This window comes from Sceloporus occidentalis, unplaced genomic scaffold (genome assembly GCF_023333645.1).
Source record: "Sceloporus occidentalis isolate IW3139 unplaced genomic scaffold, rSceOcc1.0.p SCAF_18, whole genome shotgun sequence".
Classification (NCBI taxonomy): Eukaryota; Metazoa; Chordata; class Lepidosauria; order Squamata; family Phrynosomatidae; genus Sceloporus; species Sceloporus occidentalis.
This window is the reverse complement of record NW_028316998.1, coordinates 742,164-759,982: the sequence shown is the minus strand read 5'-3', so window position 1 is coordinate 759,982 and position 17,819 is coordinate 742,164. Positions and strand designations below refer to the sequence as shown.

The window sequence follows — 17,819 nt, the reverse complement described above, 5'->3', positions numbered from 1 at the left end:
CGTTGCCAGTTTTGTGTATTTGAATGTTAGGTAGATGTTGCTCACAAACACAGACAAGCAGTGGAACATAACTTCTTTTCTTTACTCCATTAACCACATGCAACACATTAAGATATATACACAAGAGACCTAACACAACAGAACAAGTACATTACCATTATGCTGCCATCTACTGGCAAAACATACTACATGACTACATAGTACCCCAATACATAACACTAACCTTATTGAGGCACACTCTGGCTCACTTTGAAATAACATAATTGCATGTATTTATAGTTATTTTGAATATTTTAGCTTTAATGTATTTAATGTTTTTCATTTTATGTACTAACATTACGTCTGCTTTTTGCAAAGTTTTAATCTGATGATTTCATGCAAACATCCCATTTACAATAATGCTTTAGCACCTCCATCTATCAGACAACATTTGTAATACATAGGGCCAGTGCTTGACCTAATGGCACCCGAGTCAAAAACACATTGACTAAATGCACCTTTTTTGTCACTATTATGTTTTTTCACAATGTGTGTTTCCAATTTAATTTATAAATACACTCTCTGCATTGCCTTACTGTTTCATCTAAAAGCTATTGTGAGTCTGTAAAACATAGTGGTACACTCGTGTGCACCAAAAACTCTGCCCTTAGAAAGAAAGACATCAGGGAAGAAAAGAAGGGGCACATGGATATGGGTCCCAGTAGGATGATTTGCCCCTAGTAAAGGGATCCAAGGGGTGCCACCATTTCGGCCTGGTCTCTGTAGGAAGAACACATGACTGCTAGCATCTTGTTGCTGAGACTAGCTGTGGTTACACACTTTATGTTCACAGTGTGCATTGTTTCACGAAACTGAACATACACAACAAGCAGTGATTGTGGACATTCTTGTAGATCTTTTATAGTAAGTAATTCTTATGACAAACATACATAGTGGCTTGATTGGAGTTCTCATTCAGAGCTCAACAAGAAAAGTATTTTTTACTGACTTTATTTGAAAAAGACATACATTTCACACTATGTAAAAACAGTTTACATATTTACAATAATTTACACATGATTACAAATGGGTATTAAAAAACCTTTTCCTATAAGCAGCTAAAAATGTTGTAAGCCTCAATTAAAATATATTGTATATGTATATGAGATTGTATAACACACACACATATAATAAAATGAAAAATTCTATCATGTAATACTGGCAGTAAGGATATAACGCAAAATTACACAATTGTTTGTTATAGTGTATTATACCAATGTGCTAGGATGAAACCTATGTGAATCTAATTCTTCCCGTGATCGAACCCTGGGTTCATTTTGGTTGCAGGGTTCAGGAGGACATTCATAATGCAGATGATTTTTTTTAAAGTCGCGCACAGTTCTGATATAGAGACCACACAATACTGTGCTAGGAAGGTACAGGCAAGCAGCAATCAGGCCAAATATAGCAACAGCTGCATCCCCTCCTTGCACCTCACAGTTCATCCAGGTGTAGCCACGGCCCGCATAAACTCTCTCTCTAGCCTTGCAGATTTCAGTTGAGTTTACCTGCTTAATAAAGTGCAGATAAAGTCCAACTGCAACAACATACGCCAGGAACGCAAGAGCGTCAAAAATCAGTTCTGCAAAGAGGATTCGCACAGAGACACTGTGTAATGGTTTAGCCCCCAAAATCAGGAATAAAATAGTAAATGCACACAGCAGCATGCTGAAAGCCACTCCGCCATAAACTCCTGGTGCCCTCAGCTGAGTGTATTGCATGTCCATCTCCCGCACTTGCTGTAGTTCATTTCCTTCAAAAGGACTGTATGCGGAATCGATACTGAACGTACTAAAGCCAGCTGCGGATGTGTATCCAGTAATAACTGCGTAAGATGCTACAACACAGATCAACACCAACACCCCGGCGGTGATTTCCACAAACTGCAAGACTCCTGTAAGAAAGAAAATGAAGGGAAGAAAAGATTTGTTTTAAGAAAATGTGGTAGTACACGAATGCAGTTTTAGGTTAGATGGTAAAGTCTTATCGGTACTTGACATACTGCTTGACATAAATGTCACTACAGCAAGAACTGAACAAGGAAACAAAAAGAAAAGGAAAACTGGGATATCCGCAATGTGCCTTATATGATGAAAAGCTTATAAACAGAATATAAGCTTGGTATAAAACATTAATGTGGACCTAGCATTCAGAAATGTCACATCTACACACCGGCGCCATACACAGAAACATGGAATATGACGGCACTTAAAACCCTTCAGCCCATGCATTTCTGGGCTGCAACATCTTACAAAGAAGAACCCTTTTTAGATATATTATAATACGACGTACAGATGAAATCTCACTCAAAAATACACAAACCTAGTTTATATCTCAAATGGATGTTAAAAGGATAAATGTTATCAATACAAGGGGTCTTTTAATTTTCACTTTGGCATTCTTGGCAAGCAGTTACAACAAAGCTGTCTGTATCCATGACAGTGGCCCTTATTAAATGGTGATATGTCACTAAAATAATACATATGACACATTGCGTACATCAGGTGTAGTGCTTTCTAGTGACAAAGCAAAAACAAAATTGCATATTTGTGAATATACACATTGGTTTGTGAATGCAGGAGCATTCCACCTTAGTTGAGTTTAAGTGATTGTTGCTTCAGTAAACTCCAAGAATTTCAGGGACATTGGTCCATCTGCATTCCTAGGATTAGGATCTGGGTTTCTATGTTTCTATATATATATATATATATATATATATATATATATATATATATATATATATATATATATATATATATATATATTACCCATACCTGAGAACTTCTGGAGGAGAGAGAGGGGCGATGAGCGGTCGCTCATGAAGTTTTCAGCAACCGCTCGGTGCTTCTCAGTCTCCTCCGGGACGCCTTTAGTTTGTTTGCGGTGCCGGCACGTCATGCTGAGCGCCGGAATATGGCGTCATATCGCGATCCCACTGCAGGACTTCTGGAAGGTAAGTGAAAGGGGGAGGGTAGATAGTGAGAAAGAGGGTAGTAAGAATATTGAAATAGAGTGTGAATGAGCGAGAGAATGCATGAATTAATGTGTGGCTTAATTTTCTGAATGAGAGAGTGAATTATTGTGTAGATGAATTGCCTGAATGAGTGAGAATTAATGAATTTGTGAGAATGCTTTGATGAATATGTGTAAATGATTTGTGTGAATGAGAGAGAATAAATGATTGTGTGAATGAATTATGTGAATGAAAGTGTGAATTAGTGAGTGACTGTAAAAAGTGTGTGTAACAGATGTATAATTGATTTGTGGAAAGGCAAAGATGGCACAAGCAGGGTGTTTATGGGACAAAGATGGCATAGGATGGGCTGTTTGGGGACAAAGTTGACTCATGCTGGACTGTTTGGGGACAAAGCTGGCAAGTCCTGTGTGTGTTATCTGGGTACTGGTCAGGTTCTATGTGGGCAGTGTGGATGCCAGGGCTGGCTTTGGTTTGTGTAATTTAGGGGGTTTTATCTATACCTTTAATGCTGAGTTTTTATGTGAATTCCAATTAATCTATACCTACAAAGCTCGGTTTGTGTGTTATTCTGCTGATCCATATTTGCTATGCTATGGTTCTATACATTATTTATGTATACCTGCAAATACAGGGTTTGTATGTCTTATTTAGTTGATCAATACCGGTATTGCCGTTTCCATGTGTTTATCTGATCTATACCCTCAGTGCTGAGTTTACATGTGATTTCCACAATCACAACTGGGCTTGTGTGTTCTGCGGATCTATACCTGCAGCGCTAGGTTTTCATACATTTTTATTGTATTACCTGCAAATACAGGATTTGTATGTCTGATTCTTTGCCTTCAGTTGACATGTGAATTTTAATTGATCTATACATGCAAAGCTGGGTTTGTGTGTTAATGTGTTGATCTATACCTGCTATGCTATCTTTCTATACATTATTTATGTATACCTGCAAATATAAGGTTTGCATGTCTTACTAAGTTGCAAGTGCTGTTTTATGTGTTGTTTATTTTATCTTTACCTATTTTTTTGGTGTAGGAGTAAAAGGGAGGGATTGCGTGCTAGGGAGCGTGGAGCGGGGCCCAAGGAAATGCTTGCATAGGGTCCAATTTTTTTCAATATAAAATGTATTGGCAGCAGGGGCTAATATTATATATATATAATATATGATCTTGCTGCTATATATATATATATATATATATATATATATAGCAGCAAGATCATATATATTGTACAGCAGAGGCTAATATTAATATATATCAGCAGCAGGGGCTAATATTAAATAAACTGCCAGTTCAGCTACGCACACACAGGCGCATATACATACACATATACACTGCCCTTACACACATATACACCGGTCAGGCATAACATTATGACCACCTGCCTAATGTTGTATAAGTCTCCCTTTTGCCACGAAAACATCTCTGACCCGTCAAGGCAGGGACTCCACTAGACCTCCGAAGGAGGCAGATCCTTTAAGTCCTGTAAGTTGGGAGGTGGGCCTCCACCGATCGAACTTGTTTGTCCACAGCTCCTCCATAGGATTGAGAACTGGGGAATTTGGAGGCCAAGTCAACGCCTTGAACTCACTGTTGTGTTCCTCTAACCATTCCTGAACTATTTTTTGCTTTGTGGCAGGACGCATTATCCTGTTGAAAGAGGCCACTGCTCGCTTGCCTTCTTCCCATAGTGCACCCTGGTGCCATGTGTTTTCCATGTAAGCAATGCACACGCACCCTGCTATCCACGTAAAAGAAAACGGGATTCATCAGACCAGACTTTCTTATGGCACCCTGACTGGACTGCGGCTACAGAGCCCCATATGCAACAAACAGAGATATCAGCCATGACATACTGATAGTATGGTAGTGAAAGCACTAACCGGGAGGCTCAGTTATCACATCTGTGTCGAATATTAAAACAAATTCTGAGATTCTGGCCTCTCACCCTGAGATTAGAGCGCAAGCACATTTGTATAAACAAGCTAGAACAAATGGATAATATGCAGCTTCATAAAAACATTTTACTATGCAATAACTAGATTAGTGTCCCCATCAGATTTTGTTTTGATCATATTAGGGGGTAATGATCCCTGTACGCTTCTTCTGTAGGTGAATACTAAAGTAGAGAGTAAATGCGTATCGGTCAGTGAGTATGTGTACCTTCCCAATGTGCATACAAGAAGGCATTGACCATTACGGTTATTGAGGTCATTATATAAAGGACTACAGCATACACTGTACATATTGCAAGACTACAGCATACGCTAACGTTGTACAACTTTTTAATATGGAGGCTTCCATACCATTCCAGTTGTTGACTTGTTTTACTTACAATAAGCTACTGCCTACCACAGTATGCAAGAACACACACAACTGTACCTACTTTATAATGATGAAACACAAAGTTCCTACGCTCTTTTCAGGCAGAATTAAAGTTAAATTGAGAACTATTTGTGTAAAAAAATATAAATACCGTATTGGCTCGGATATAGGCCGCCCCCGTATATAGGCCGCACCCTAAAAGTTTGGTGCTTTTTTAAAGAAAAAGTTTTTTTCTTTAAAAAAGCACCAAAAAAACATGCCGGCGGGGGACATCTACGCAATACGCGACTACAACAATATTTTTATTGGTTAAAAACATACATAAAACATTGGCACAACACCAAACTTACTAAAATTGACATGCACATAGAAAATGAGTAGGCAAAATATCCAAATGCACAACTATGATTATCATCAAACAGAAATCAAACTGTGAGATCAGAACAACAGAGAATGTAATTGGATCTCAACTTTTGAGGTAGAGATACAGAATGACATATTGGTGAAAACGCTTATATTTAAACATCATAAAACATAATAAAAGCTTGTGATAAACTGATAAACTATTAGATCCCTCAGTTATGGTATGGTAAATAAATCCTCACAAGGTATGGCTAGCACATAGTAATCCAGATCTTCTGGGGTACAATTCCAATGCTAATGTCTTTTGCTGGCTGCATCATGGTTCTCTACAGATTGTATGCCATAGCTAATTATCAGACACACAAACCATGCAAGTGGCACGTTTACAGTCCCCAACTGTACCACTTCCAGACTTGTGATACATAGCCAAGCTTCATATTAACACAGTAAACTTCATATTAAAACCCATATATTTTCATCACACACAATCAAGCAAAGTGAAGCGAAATTAAATACTGCAACGTTTGTGTCATTACAGCAGGACATTGTGGTTTATTCACTAAAACCCTAGATGCCAATAGCTTTTTGTAAATATAAGGCATTCTTCCATGTTTCTATGCAGTCCCTTTTGGGACAGGAATGCATAGTGCACCTTTAAAGTACTGCATATGTGGATTTGCTTTACTATGAGCCTCTTAGGAAGAATTAACTCCAGCTCATTCCCGAATAGCAGCTAGTGATGCTAAGTGTCATGATGTAACGTCACATCCTGCTGCTCAACCACATAAGCTTCTTATTTTACAAAGGAGATGCAAAGGCTTTTTTTAAACAAAAAACCTGCAGAACCAGTTAGCAGGGAGACCATATATCTCCTAAACTGGCCCGGCACCTGAAAGTAGCAAACCCTTCCATTTGCCACCTAGGATGCTATAAACCCTAGGGCGGTACTTGCTAACAATATCAATAACAGTAAGAGTTACGTTTAATACGCGATTCTGGTACAAAGTTTGCATAAAGTGGCCATATCAAATTAATGAACCCCTTTCTATTGGCATTCCTGTCAATCCAGCCATTTGCAAAGATTCTGAATTTAGAGGACTAGTCTTAGTGGCGTTATTCTTAAACATGAGCCCCACCACCACAGCACTTGCCATGTACGATACAGCCAGCATAGCAGCAAATACGCACACAGCAACTTCTGTCCCAAGTATTTCACAGTTCACAGAGTTATAGCCGTGACGATTGTAGAGAGACTCCCTTTTTTTGCACAACTCTGAGCCATTGATCTGCTTGATAAAGTGAATGTACAAACCAATGCATATAATATATATTAGTGCAGATGTCACATTCAGGACTTCTTCAGCTAGCAATACCTTCTTGTTCCGCCTAACACTTGTCATGCAATTGGCAACCAGGAATGACAAGGTCATACTGAGCAGGAGAAGGCTGATGCCAACAGCAAAGTAAACAGTGGGCATCTTCATCCTACTGTACTCCATATCCAGCTGTGTTATTTGGCTCACTTCATCCCCCTGAAATCCACTCATGGCATAGCCCATGCTGTAATAGTAAGAATTGGCAAATCCCCCAATGCTGGAAAACCCGGCTGAAGCACTTTGGGTAGAAGACGCACATATCAAGACCAGTAGATTTAGAAATATCTCCACCAACTGCAGCATACCTGTGGAAACCCAAAAGCAACAAAGGCAATTATATGAGAACTACCAGCAGATTGACATGCTACAGGAAATATAATTTGGATTTTTCTATTTTTTTCAATTGCCGGAATGGGCAAATGCCCGGTGTGCCCACTATCCATCGCTCCCCATACTCCAGCAGCAGATCAAGTGGTGCAGTGTGTGGTAAACCACTGGATATGTCTGCCACCACGCTGTGTTAGTATAAAAATGTAGTTCATACATTCATGTTCAGACACACGCATCTAGCCATTGGCTATAGTTACGTTACCGGACGGCCACCGCCCTTAGAGTGCTAAGAAAACTTTCCTATAATACTTAAATGCTTTTGGATTACTATGAGATGGCCTAGCTACTCAAAAGTATCAAATCGCAGATTACAATTGACAAACACCAAGAACACAAAAAAAAGGAACTACTCAATAGCAATAGCTATACAGCTTAAAATAAATGGTGGATTAAATACCAACATAAGCTTTTCATCAGAGCTGAAATCTTACTTTGTTTCAAACAGAATCTCCGGGTTACATGGCTTTTCTGAGTTTAGTCATGTTCACTACTCTCCCAGGTTCTGCACACTCACGCCTGCTCTCATTTTGCACCCCTTTAAAGTCTAAACTGTGATGAGTCATGCCCCCCATGCACAACTAGCCCTGCCACTTTTCTTGCTACACACCATTATATTCCTCCTATAAAGACCAGGAAAAATGAAACTCTAGGTAGTCATTCCTGAGATGTTCCTAGTTATGACAACTATGTGTTTGCTGACATTCTTTACTATTACATTATCAGTGTGGATTTTTGAAATAACATTGGTTCTGGAAAGTTTGTTTTATGGTACCAACTGCAAAACGAATTCCACGTTAATTTTGTAATATAGTTTCCATTTAGACATTCCGAGTAGTAGGTCAGGGGACATGCAATGACCAGGCACAATATTCTAAATCAAGATAATCTACCTTAGAGAAAGATGACAAAGGGTCAGCCTCACTAAGGCATATTAATAAAATGAAAAAAGGAACCATAACTGGACTTCTCTCTATGCCAAAACTTTTGTCATGGATCCCCCCTGGAAAAAAAAGTTGACATTTTATGTAGATGAGCTAGCTAGGCCTTGATTGTTTCACATGTAAGCCAATCATTTGCATATTTACAAAAGTTCCTACTTTACAGAATATTCTTTTTATTCTTGACTGGATTATGATTTATATTTTTATGATTTATAATTTTTTGTGGGTTTTTTTACACAGAGTTATGCAAATGAAAACCATACTTTTATCATTAGCTGTGCCATTGTATTAAAAAAGAACATGAATAAACAAACAATAAATTTTTAAGATGGGATCAAATGGCAGTATCCCAAAGTCTTCTGGCAACCAACCAGTCCCCTTTTGGATCTCCATTTTTCTGGTGTGTACTGAGGTCCTTCTAATGCACAAATGCAGGACATTGCAAAGCCACTAATAAATTTAGGGGGGGGGGGTTATGTTTTTGGTGGTAAATTATACATATGAGTTGTAATAAAAAATTAAAACAAATATCAAACATGAGTGTAATCCCTTTTGCACATGCCACAAAGCCCACGCTTTGCTTTAAATGTTAACTTCACAGCAATGAGACTTCAGAAGGATTGCGTAGGATATAAACAACTCTGGTCATGGGATCAAGTCAATCATATATCCCCAACTTTTCAAGGGTCTAAACTGGGACATCTTTGTTGGGGGTGTGGTCATCGGCATAGAGGTGCACCCGCCTATCTTAAACTAAGCAATACTCAGGTTTAGAGGGTTGTGAGATGGCCACTTGGGAGCTGTGAGGTCTTTGCTGTAACTGTACATACACCCATTGGTTTGAAAGCTCCCTCCTCTGAATGGAGGATCTCCCCAATTAATGCCCACTACCCACAACAGTAAGACAGTGGGGCAGACATAATTTTGAGCAGTACACAAATGCTAAAATGAGCAAAAGAAGGCATAATTTAAAGATCGTGCTTTGTTAGAAAAGCCATATATATATATATATATATTATTTATTTATTTATTTATTAAATTTTTTTTAAGTGTTTGCCATCTATCAAAATTCGTAAGCTTGTTTTTTTCAGCAACACTATCACAGCGTCAACCACTGTCATGCAAGTGAGGAAGGCTATTAGTACACATTTTCAGGGAAAAAACCCTGCTGTCTCGGGCATGAGTTAAGATATTTATTGTCTGAACGTAGGTACCTCTTATGGAACACAGTCTTGAGCACTTGTCAGAGAACGATTGCTTCTCGGTGTAGGTTCTGTGTGAGGGAGGGCCATGGTGCTGGGATGCTCTTGATGGTCCTAACTGCTGTTCTGAGGACGAAGCAGGAGCCCGAGCATACTGGCCATGTACTGGCCTATTTGAAAATGATCTAGAATTGCATGGAATGAACACGTATGAAACAAAGATGACTAGGTTTAATATAATATATAATATTCTCATATAATGTTGCAAGAGGCCACATAGCCAAAAAACAAGATTAAAGCTCTACATGAAACATGATCAACACAGACCCAAAGAGAGGCAAAAAGTAAAGTATGGCAGTAAAAACCCTTCTTTATTTATGCAAATGAAGATGAGGGCATACTAAAATTCCTCAACTGGCAGTACAGACATGTACGCAGCGTGTTACTCAAAAGGCACCTAATGCATTACGACCCGATAGTCAGTGATGACCTATGACTATGTGCTAAGCACATGAGATGCATTAGGTGGTACCACTCTGTGTGTTCGTGTCTGTACTGCCAGTTGAGCAATTAATAAAATAAAAGAGGGTTTTGTTTTACTGCCATCCAGTGAGCCTGCTGTCCTTTACTTTTTTTAAAAAAATCTAAATTGCAGCCTACCACAGGCCAGAACATCATCCTACCAAAACCACGCATGCCACCTGTTTCCTTACCCTCGTCCAATGTACTGTACAAGTACTGTTCTACATATTCTGAATACTGTAAATATTGTTTTCACTATGTCTCCATCATAGCTGTAGATGATTCTAGTACGTGTAGGAATGTATCTATACCCTGCACCGCTGTTATAAGTTCCTTGCTTTCTAGGTATCGATGTAATAGAAGTATACTAGTATGGGGGCCCACATCCTCTCCATTAGTGATGGGAAGTTCGGATCATTAAAGTGAATCGGATCATTTCGATTCGTTCACTGAAATGATCCGATTCATGATCCGGATCTTCGGATCACTCAGTGTGTCTGCACGGAGTTACTGTTTTCCAGTAACTCCGTGCAGGCACACTAACGATTGGCCCCGCCCCTTTCATTATGAATCCTCCCCCCTGCCTCCAGTGATGTCAATGAAGGCAGAGAGTCGTTCAAAGATTCGGATCTTACAGGGATCCGAATCTTACAGTGATCCGGATCACTGTAAGATCCGGATCACTGTAAGATCCGGATCACTGTAAGATCCGGATCATTGTAAGATCCGGATCTTTGAACGACTCTCTGCCTTCATTGGCATTCTAATCATTCAGAGAATGTCACCATACTGTTATAAATAATACATTAATAATCACTGCCCCCAGGATTTACATTCCCCTTTACCTGCAACTGCACCTTAAGTTAACTTTATTAAATTAATTAAATTAACCCTCACCATTAAATTAACCCTAAACACCCCATCAACCATGTCTGCCCCTAAAATTAACCCTTAACACCCCATCAACCATGACTGCCCCTAAAATTAACCCTTAACACCCCATTAACCATAACTGCCCCCAAATTAACCCTAAACACCTCATTAAGCATAAATGCCCCTAAATTATCACTAAAGACCCCATTAAGCATAACTACCCCCAAATTAACCCTAAACACCTCATTAAGCATAACTGCCCCTAAATTAACACTAAAGACCCATTAAGCATAACTGCCCCCAAATTAACCCTAAACACCTCATTAAGCATAACTGCCCCTAAATTAACACTAAAGACCCCATTAAGCATAACTGCCCCTAAATTATCCCTAAACACCCCATTAAGCATAACTGCCCCCAAATTAACACTAAAGACCCCATCAACCATACCAATTTATTAGGTAATTTATCTGGAGTACATGCAATTAATTTAGGGGCAGTTATGGTTAATGGAGTATTTAGGGTTAATTTCTGGGGCCGTTATGGTTAATGGGGTCTTTATGGTTAATGGGATCTTTACGGTTAATTTCAGGGGCAGTTATGGTTGATGGGGTATAAGGGTTAATTTTATGCTGATGACTGAGGGTTAATTTAATTAATTTAATAAAGTTAACTGTAGGTGCAGTTATAGGTAAAGGGGGGGCAAACTCAGGGGAATCTAAATCCTGGGGGCAGTGTGAACATTATTAATGTATTTATTTATAAAAGTATGGTATCAGTGATATTCTCTGAATGATTCGAATCTCTGTAAGATTCGGATCCTTGTAAGATCCGGATCCCTGTAAGATTCGAATCATTCGACTCTTCGGATCATTCGACTCTTCGGATCATTCGACTCTTCGGATCATTCGACTCTTCGGATCATTCGACTCTTCGGATCATTCGACTCTTCGGATCATTCGACTCTTCGGATCATTCGACTCTTTGAACGACTCTCTGACTCTAAGAGTCATCGTTCCTGTGTGAATTAATGAGCTGTAACCTGACCCCAGAGTCTGTGTCTGAGTGCTCTGCAGATGACTCACAGCTCTAGGATCAGGTTACAGCTGCATGATTCACAGACTGAACCGTTACAAACGAATCGTTCAGTCTAGTGAACCGACTCATCCGGATCACTAAAAAGAACCGGATCAAATGAACGATTCGTTCATGATCCGGACATCACTACTCTCCATAGGCTGGTCCCATCCAGCAGCACCTCCCAAAAAAGGTCTGTAGGGAGCCTAGATTTACTAACACAGGCAGATTCCCCATAGAATTTGTTATATTTTATGCTCACAATCTCTGCCAAAAGTAGTGAAGCAACTCTGTCTGTTTCTCATAATACACAATAGATGCTAACAAATGGAAATACAGGAGCCAATCTATTTCCAGCCATGTCATTTTGCATTTTGGATACTCACATATGTATCTTGAATATAGAGACATTTTCAAATTGGAAAGCCTGACAATAAATCCAGTGCAAACACAGAATACTGCAAAACCTCCAAAAGGCCAGTGATCATCTTTCAGGATGTTAGATGTTTATAATGTATTTTCCAAGATGAACATTGTGTTCTACTTAAAACATTTGATATTTAAACACATATCCTGTTTTGTATTGATGCAATATTTCTTCACCCTAACACAGGGTTTGACCCAGTCAGGTTAATGAAAAAGCATAGCAGTTGTGATTACTTAAGCATCAAGAAATATATAGTGTAAATAACAGCTCTGATTTGCAGCTCCTTGAACATACAATTTTTTTTCTTTATGAAAAACTTCCATTTAAAAAAAAAATAAAATTATATATATATATATATATATATATATATATATATATATATATATATATATAAAAAGTCTATAATTGCCATGTTAATTAAGAACATTATATTGTACCTGTCATTTGATGTATGTGATCGCCTTTCAGGCCTCTCTCGGCGAGGTCGTTCTCTGTAATCATCTTGGTCTCTAGCAGGGAGTCCATGGTTCTTTGAATACTCCCTGTTGGACCTGTCATGGCTGGACCTCTGGGAAGGTGGTATCCTCTCACTCTGCACACTTCTTTCAGATCGGGACATTTCTATTTTTCATATGTGCGTAGTAAGTAAACTCACTGGAACTGTAGAAACAGCACTCAAATCCCTCTTACTGCTGAATTAAAAATAAACAAGTCTTGTGAGTTACATCTGCAACTCAACAGTAATTAGCAAAAATGCAATTTAGTTTAACATACTAATACCAGATGGGAAGCTGTAATTTGCATCATCTGGTGCTTTATACAGCACAAAGGCAGAAAACTGAAATGTAGCATCATATCATACCGATAGTTCCCATGCATAATTAATGATGCTGTAGGGTATTATAACATCTGCATATGTATATGTACACTGTATATTAAAATATTATGGTTGCTACTGATCTCCAGGGTTTTCTTTAATGCAGGGACATACCAAGACATTTTTGACAATGCTATGCTTCGAACTTTGTGGGAACAGTTTGGGGAAGGCCCTTTTCTATTCCAGCATGATGGTGACCCAGTGCACAAAGCAAGGTCCATAAAGACATGGTTGGATGAGTTTGGTGTAGAAGAACTTGACTGGCCGCACAGATCACTGACCTCAACCCCATCAAACACCTTTGGGATGAACTGGAACAGAGATTGCGAGCCAGTGCTACTCAATGACTAACGTCACAAATGCTGTACCGGATGAATGGGCAAAAGATCCCACAGAAACGTTCTAAAATCTCGTGGAAAGCCTTTCCAGAACAGTGAGAGCTGTTATAGCTACAAAGGGGGGACCAACTTCACAATAATGTCTATGTATTTAGAATGCAACAAAGTCTGTGTTGGTTGTAATGGTCAGATGTCCCAAAACTTTTGTCCATATAGTATATATCATGTGCATGGAGATTTGTTTAGCCTGCATGGAAAATAGCAAGGGGGGTCATGGAAAAAGGGGAAAATGCATTCAGAATTTCCCTGTGCATTTGCAGGGGGAACATTACAAAAATTAAAAGGGTATTTCAGCTATAATATCTACAAGTAGGTATGAAAGTTTAAATAATTGTAAATATGATGAAGATGGCTCCAGCCTGGCTGGCAAACAATGATAGCACAGGTAGGAACTCCATTGTTTAATTAACACCCATCAATTAAATGTTCAATTTATGTTAATGAAGTTCTGTGAGTCTATGTTTTACATCAATAAACTGTTCATTCCTGCTGTACTCAATTCAAGGTAGTTGTGTCTACTTATTGGGTACACATAGCAGGGTTCCAAGGTGTGCATGCTGACTGGTGCTGGAAGTGATTCCGGGGACAAAAGGAGGATACATCTGGGAGTTACTACAGCTCTCTTGGTGAACCCGTTACAGTGCTGTTTTAGCTTTATTTATTTTTTGCCTTGAACTCAGAATACAGCAAGATCTGATATCTCAAACCGCATAATGAACTGCCAAATGTCACCTACGATTCGCCTTTATCATTCCTTATTTACTGTTAATCAATGACTGAAAATTATAATTAAATACAGTTTCACACGTTTTAGGCAAACAGGGCACTATCATCAGGGGGTAGAAAAGCTGATTTGTTTTCCATACTTCTCCCTACTAGAACATTCTTGTCACAAACATCCCAAATCTTACACATTCTCCCTTAAATGATATCATTACTAGCAACACTGCCAAACACTTGAATTTGATGGCAGATAACTATCCCATGTAAAGACTTGAGCCTTAATCTCATATTATATTTATGTATGCTTAAATTCCCTCAATGTTTTCACTGCTACCACTTCCACCGGGTGATTGTTCCACTGATCTACTCCTCTCTCAGTAAACTAAAGGCACACAAACCAACAGTTAAACACTCAGAGTGCTTAGTTCTAGGCATAACACATAACACATACAAACACCCAAAGAGCTTGCAAGCATCTATGAGTTGTATTGCATTAAACTTTTACGCCTTAACAGACCATGCAGGATAGCCCAAGGTATTAAACAAAGCCTCATTATTACTTTTCTGGAGTTTAACGGTATGAAGATGTGTTTTTTTTTTCTTTCAGTGCTAAATATAAAACAAGCTCACCTTGTCCCGTTGCTATCCAGGGGAAGCAGCCTTATTACCTCTTTCTTATCGGGCTGATTCACCTGAAACCAGAAGTGAGAAGCAGATGAAGGGGAACAGGTGGGACAGGTCTTGCAAGTATTGCAGAGGAGGCGGCTGACTTTAGTAGCTTGTTGAAAGTCTTTTCTCATTTCGCAGTATAAAATTGTACACAGACACCTCCTACAACACACCTAGTTTCAGGTAAAGTTATGCAGTGTGCAATCAAAATAGGGCAGGTAGACCCAGTGCTTTACAAGACAATAATGTAGGCAAGTTTCACTTTGGCAACATAGAAATCCTACACTAGAAGTAAAACTCTGGCTTTATAAGAGAAATGCTGTAAATATTCATCTGAAAATATTTTTTCCCTTTATTTTGTACTTTTTAACTTTAAATTTGTTCTTCTGAACTGAATAAAACTCAGAAGTCTCTTTTTATTTTTTTTCTTAAAAAACAAGTTTGCTAGGTTCTCACTTACATGGCCTTCAGCTTACCAGAAGCGGTGCCAACATTTAGTATTGAGGAACAGACTCAGTCCACCATTCCTAGAGCAATGAAACCCTTTCCAGAAATTTTTTTTTGTTCTCAAAACATTAGGCACACAATGTAAATTTATAAACATTCTCTGCTGTTTCCATACATATTATTGTTTTTTTAATCACATCACACATGAGTCTTATACTTAATTAACAGTATCATATCCTATAATCAGACTAATGAAACTCTATGAAAGAAAGGACCTCATTAGTATTGCCACAAATAATTGGTGGTGTGGTGCTTGAGCAGGGAAAGCCACCCAAAATAACGACTCTCAAGACTGACAAGATTGCTCTTCTTCTAAGATGAGACTGACTAATCCTAGTCCTTTTTCCATATGTAATTGGAATAATATTTGATTATCCAAAGGATATAGGTCAAGACATTTATACATGGGAAACACATTACAAAATCATATACGGATGGTACCTTGTTCTCACTAGACTAGAATCAGCGAATCAAACACCTCCACTTGTTGGAGATATGTTATAGAACAAGGAACCATGCTACACATGTGGTGGGATTGCAAAAAAACTATATGATCTGAAACTGGGAATTGCTGAGCTGATTAAGAAGGTACTCCAAATAAACATTAGACTCTCAAGCCAGCTTTTCCTCTTCCATATTGGGTTCCCAACATTAAATGAAGAGAAAAAAGATTTAATAGTTCATATATTGATGGGGGTGCAAACTATGTCTAGCTAGAGATTGGAAAAACACAGTCCTAATTAGTCGACAAGAAATTATAAATCAAATAGAAACACAAAACAATATGGATTTTATTTTGATAATAAAAATGTGCCAAATTATAATAAACTCTGGGTTCCTTGGACCATATATATTAACAACATAAATAAGACAAACTAGTTATAAAAGGTCCATAATATGAATAGAATCTAACTTAGAATATCTCCAACATTTATATTGAGATTATGCTGGTAAGCGCGCTTTATTCTTGGTTTAAAAATATATAATTGGGTAAATACCAGAAAAGATGACGCATAAGTACTAGTGCTTATTAGTTTCTGTGTCCTTATTAACCAAGTCAAACTTCTAAAGAACCAATAGCAAACCCATAAATTTAACGCCTCAAGGACCAGGCTGTTTTACTATCCTTTGTGACAAGGCTGTTTTAACACGTTTGCGGTGGTTGTGTTTATCTATAATTTTCTTCTCTCTTATTTAGTGTACCCACACAAGGTATATATTGTTTTATTCATAACAAGAAGGGCTTTCTTCAGGTACCATTCGTTTGATCATATCATCTAATTTCCTAAAAAAAAAGTGCTTTTTCTCATTTTTATTTTAAAAAATATTTTACTCATCTACAAGAGCTAATGAAAAACCTGCTAAATAGATTCTACTATTTGTCTTGAGTTTAGAAATACCCAATGTTTTTATGTTTTTTTTGCACGTTATAGGGCAATTAGTACAAGTAGCGTTTTGCTATTTCAAAATATTTGTTTTCCAAATCTGGTCATTCTGCACCTATGTGCTATTTAGCAGATCTTTGAAGCCGGCGAATGCAATTTATCACATCAAACTATATATTTTTGAAAGCTAGACTGTGTCACGAACCAGGTCCATACAGATGACTGTAAAGACCCAGAGCGCCCAAAGATTGTGTTCAGGAGTTACAGTGCAGTAGCGGAGTTGGACAGGGCCTGGTGCAGGGCGACAGCACTCTCACGGTGGGCATCTAGGGTTGTGCATCAATGTCTATGATTCACATGTATCCGAACACAGTAAAGTAAGACACCCACCACACACCCATGTAAGGTACAGGCATACTCTCCTGGACACTCTGCAGTCATACTTTCTTCACGTTCCCCCTTTTTGCACAACATACCAAAGACTGAGTTCCACTGCCCCATGTAGAAACAAACGTTTGACTGCAGATTTGGCCCATCTAGTCTGTCCATCTGTCCTGATCTAAAGACTCAGACCTTAATCAGTGATTGGTTCTGTCTTAGAGTCAGGATAACATGCATGTTTAAATTTCCTCACTGTTTTGGCCTCTACCACTTCTGCTGGGTGTAGGGTTGCCACCTTTTACCAGGCCATTTCCTGTATAATCTTTGAATGGTTGTTCCTGGGGTGTGGCTTTATAATTTAG

General features: G+C 38.5%; 1 protein-coding gene across 1 annotated transcript; it reads right to left on the bottom strand.

The window, feature by feature from the left end:
• Positions 1-1,247: 1,247 nt before the first annotated feature.
• Positions 1,248-13,042, bottom strand: LOC149302524 (MARVEL domain-containing protein 3-like). The gene is made up of 3 exons (XM_089482219.1): positions 12,955-13,042; positions 7,142-7,390; positions 1,248-1,933 (listed from the first exon to the last, which is right to left on the bottom strand). The coding sequence occupies exons 1-3, from the start codon at positions 13,040-13,042 to the stop codon at positions 1,248-1,250; spliced, it is 1,023 nt and encodes a 340-aa protein (XP_089338345.1).
• Between the last annotated feature and the right edge of the window lie 4,777 nt (positions 13,043-17,819).

What these genes read in the sequence shown, in the direction of transcription:
- LOC149302524 (XM_089482219.1), bottom strand. Translation starts at nt 13,042, where the DNA reads ATGGACTCCCTGCTAGAGACCAAGATGATTACAGAGAACGACCTCGCC. An exon ending in TCACATACATCAAATGACAG is followed by an intron (nt 7,391 to 12,954) that starts GTACAATATAAT and finishes GGGTTTCCACAG; the next exon opens with GTATGCTGCAGTTGGTGGAG. An exon ending in CATCAGCCTTCTCCTGCTCA is followed by an intron (nt 1,934 to 7,141) that starts GTATGACCTTGT and finishes TCTTTCTTACAG; the next exon opens with GAGTCTTGCAGTTTGTGGAA.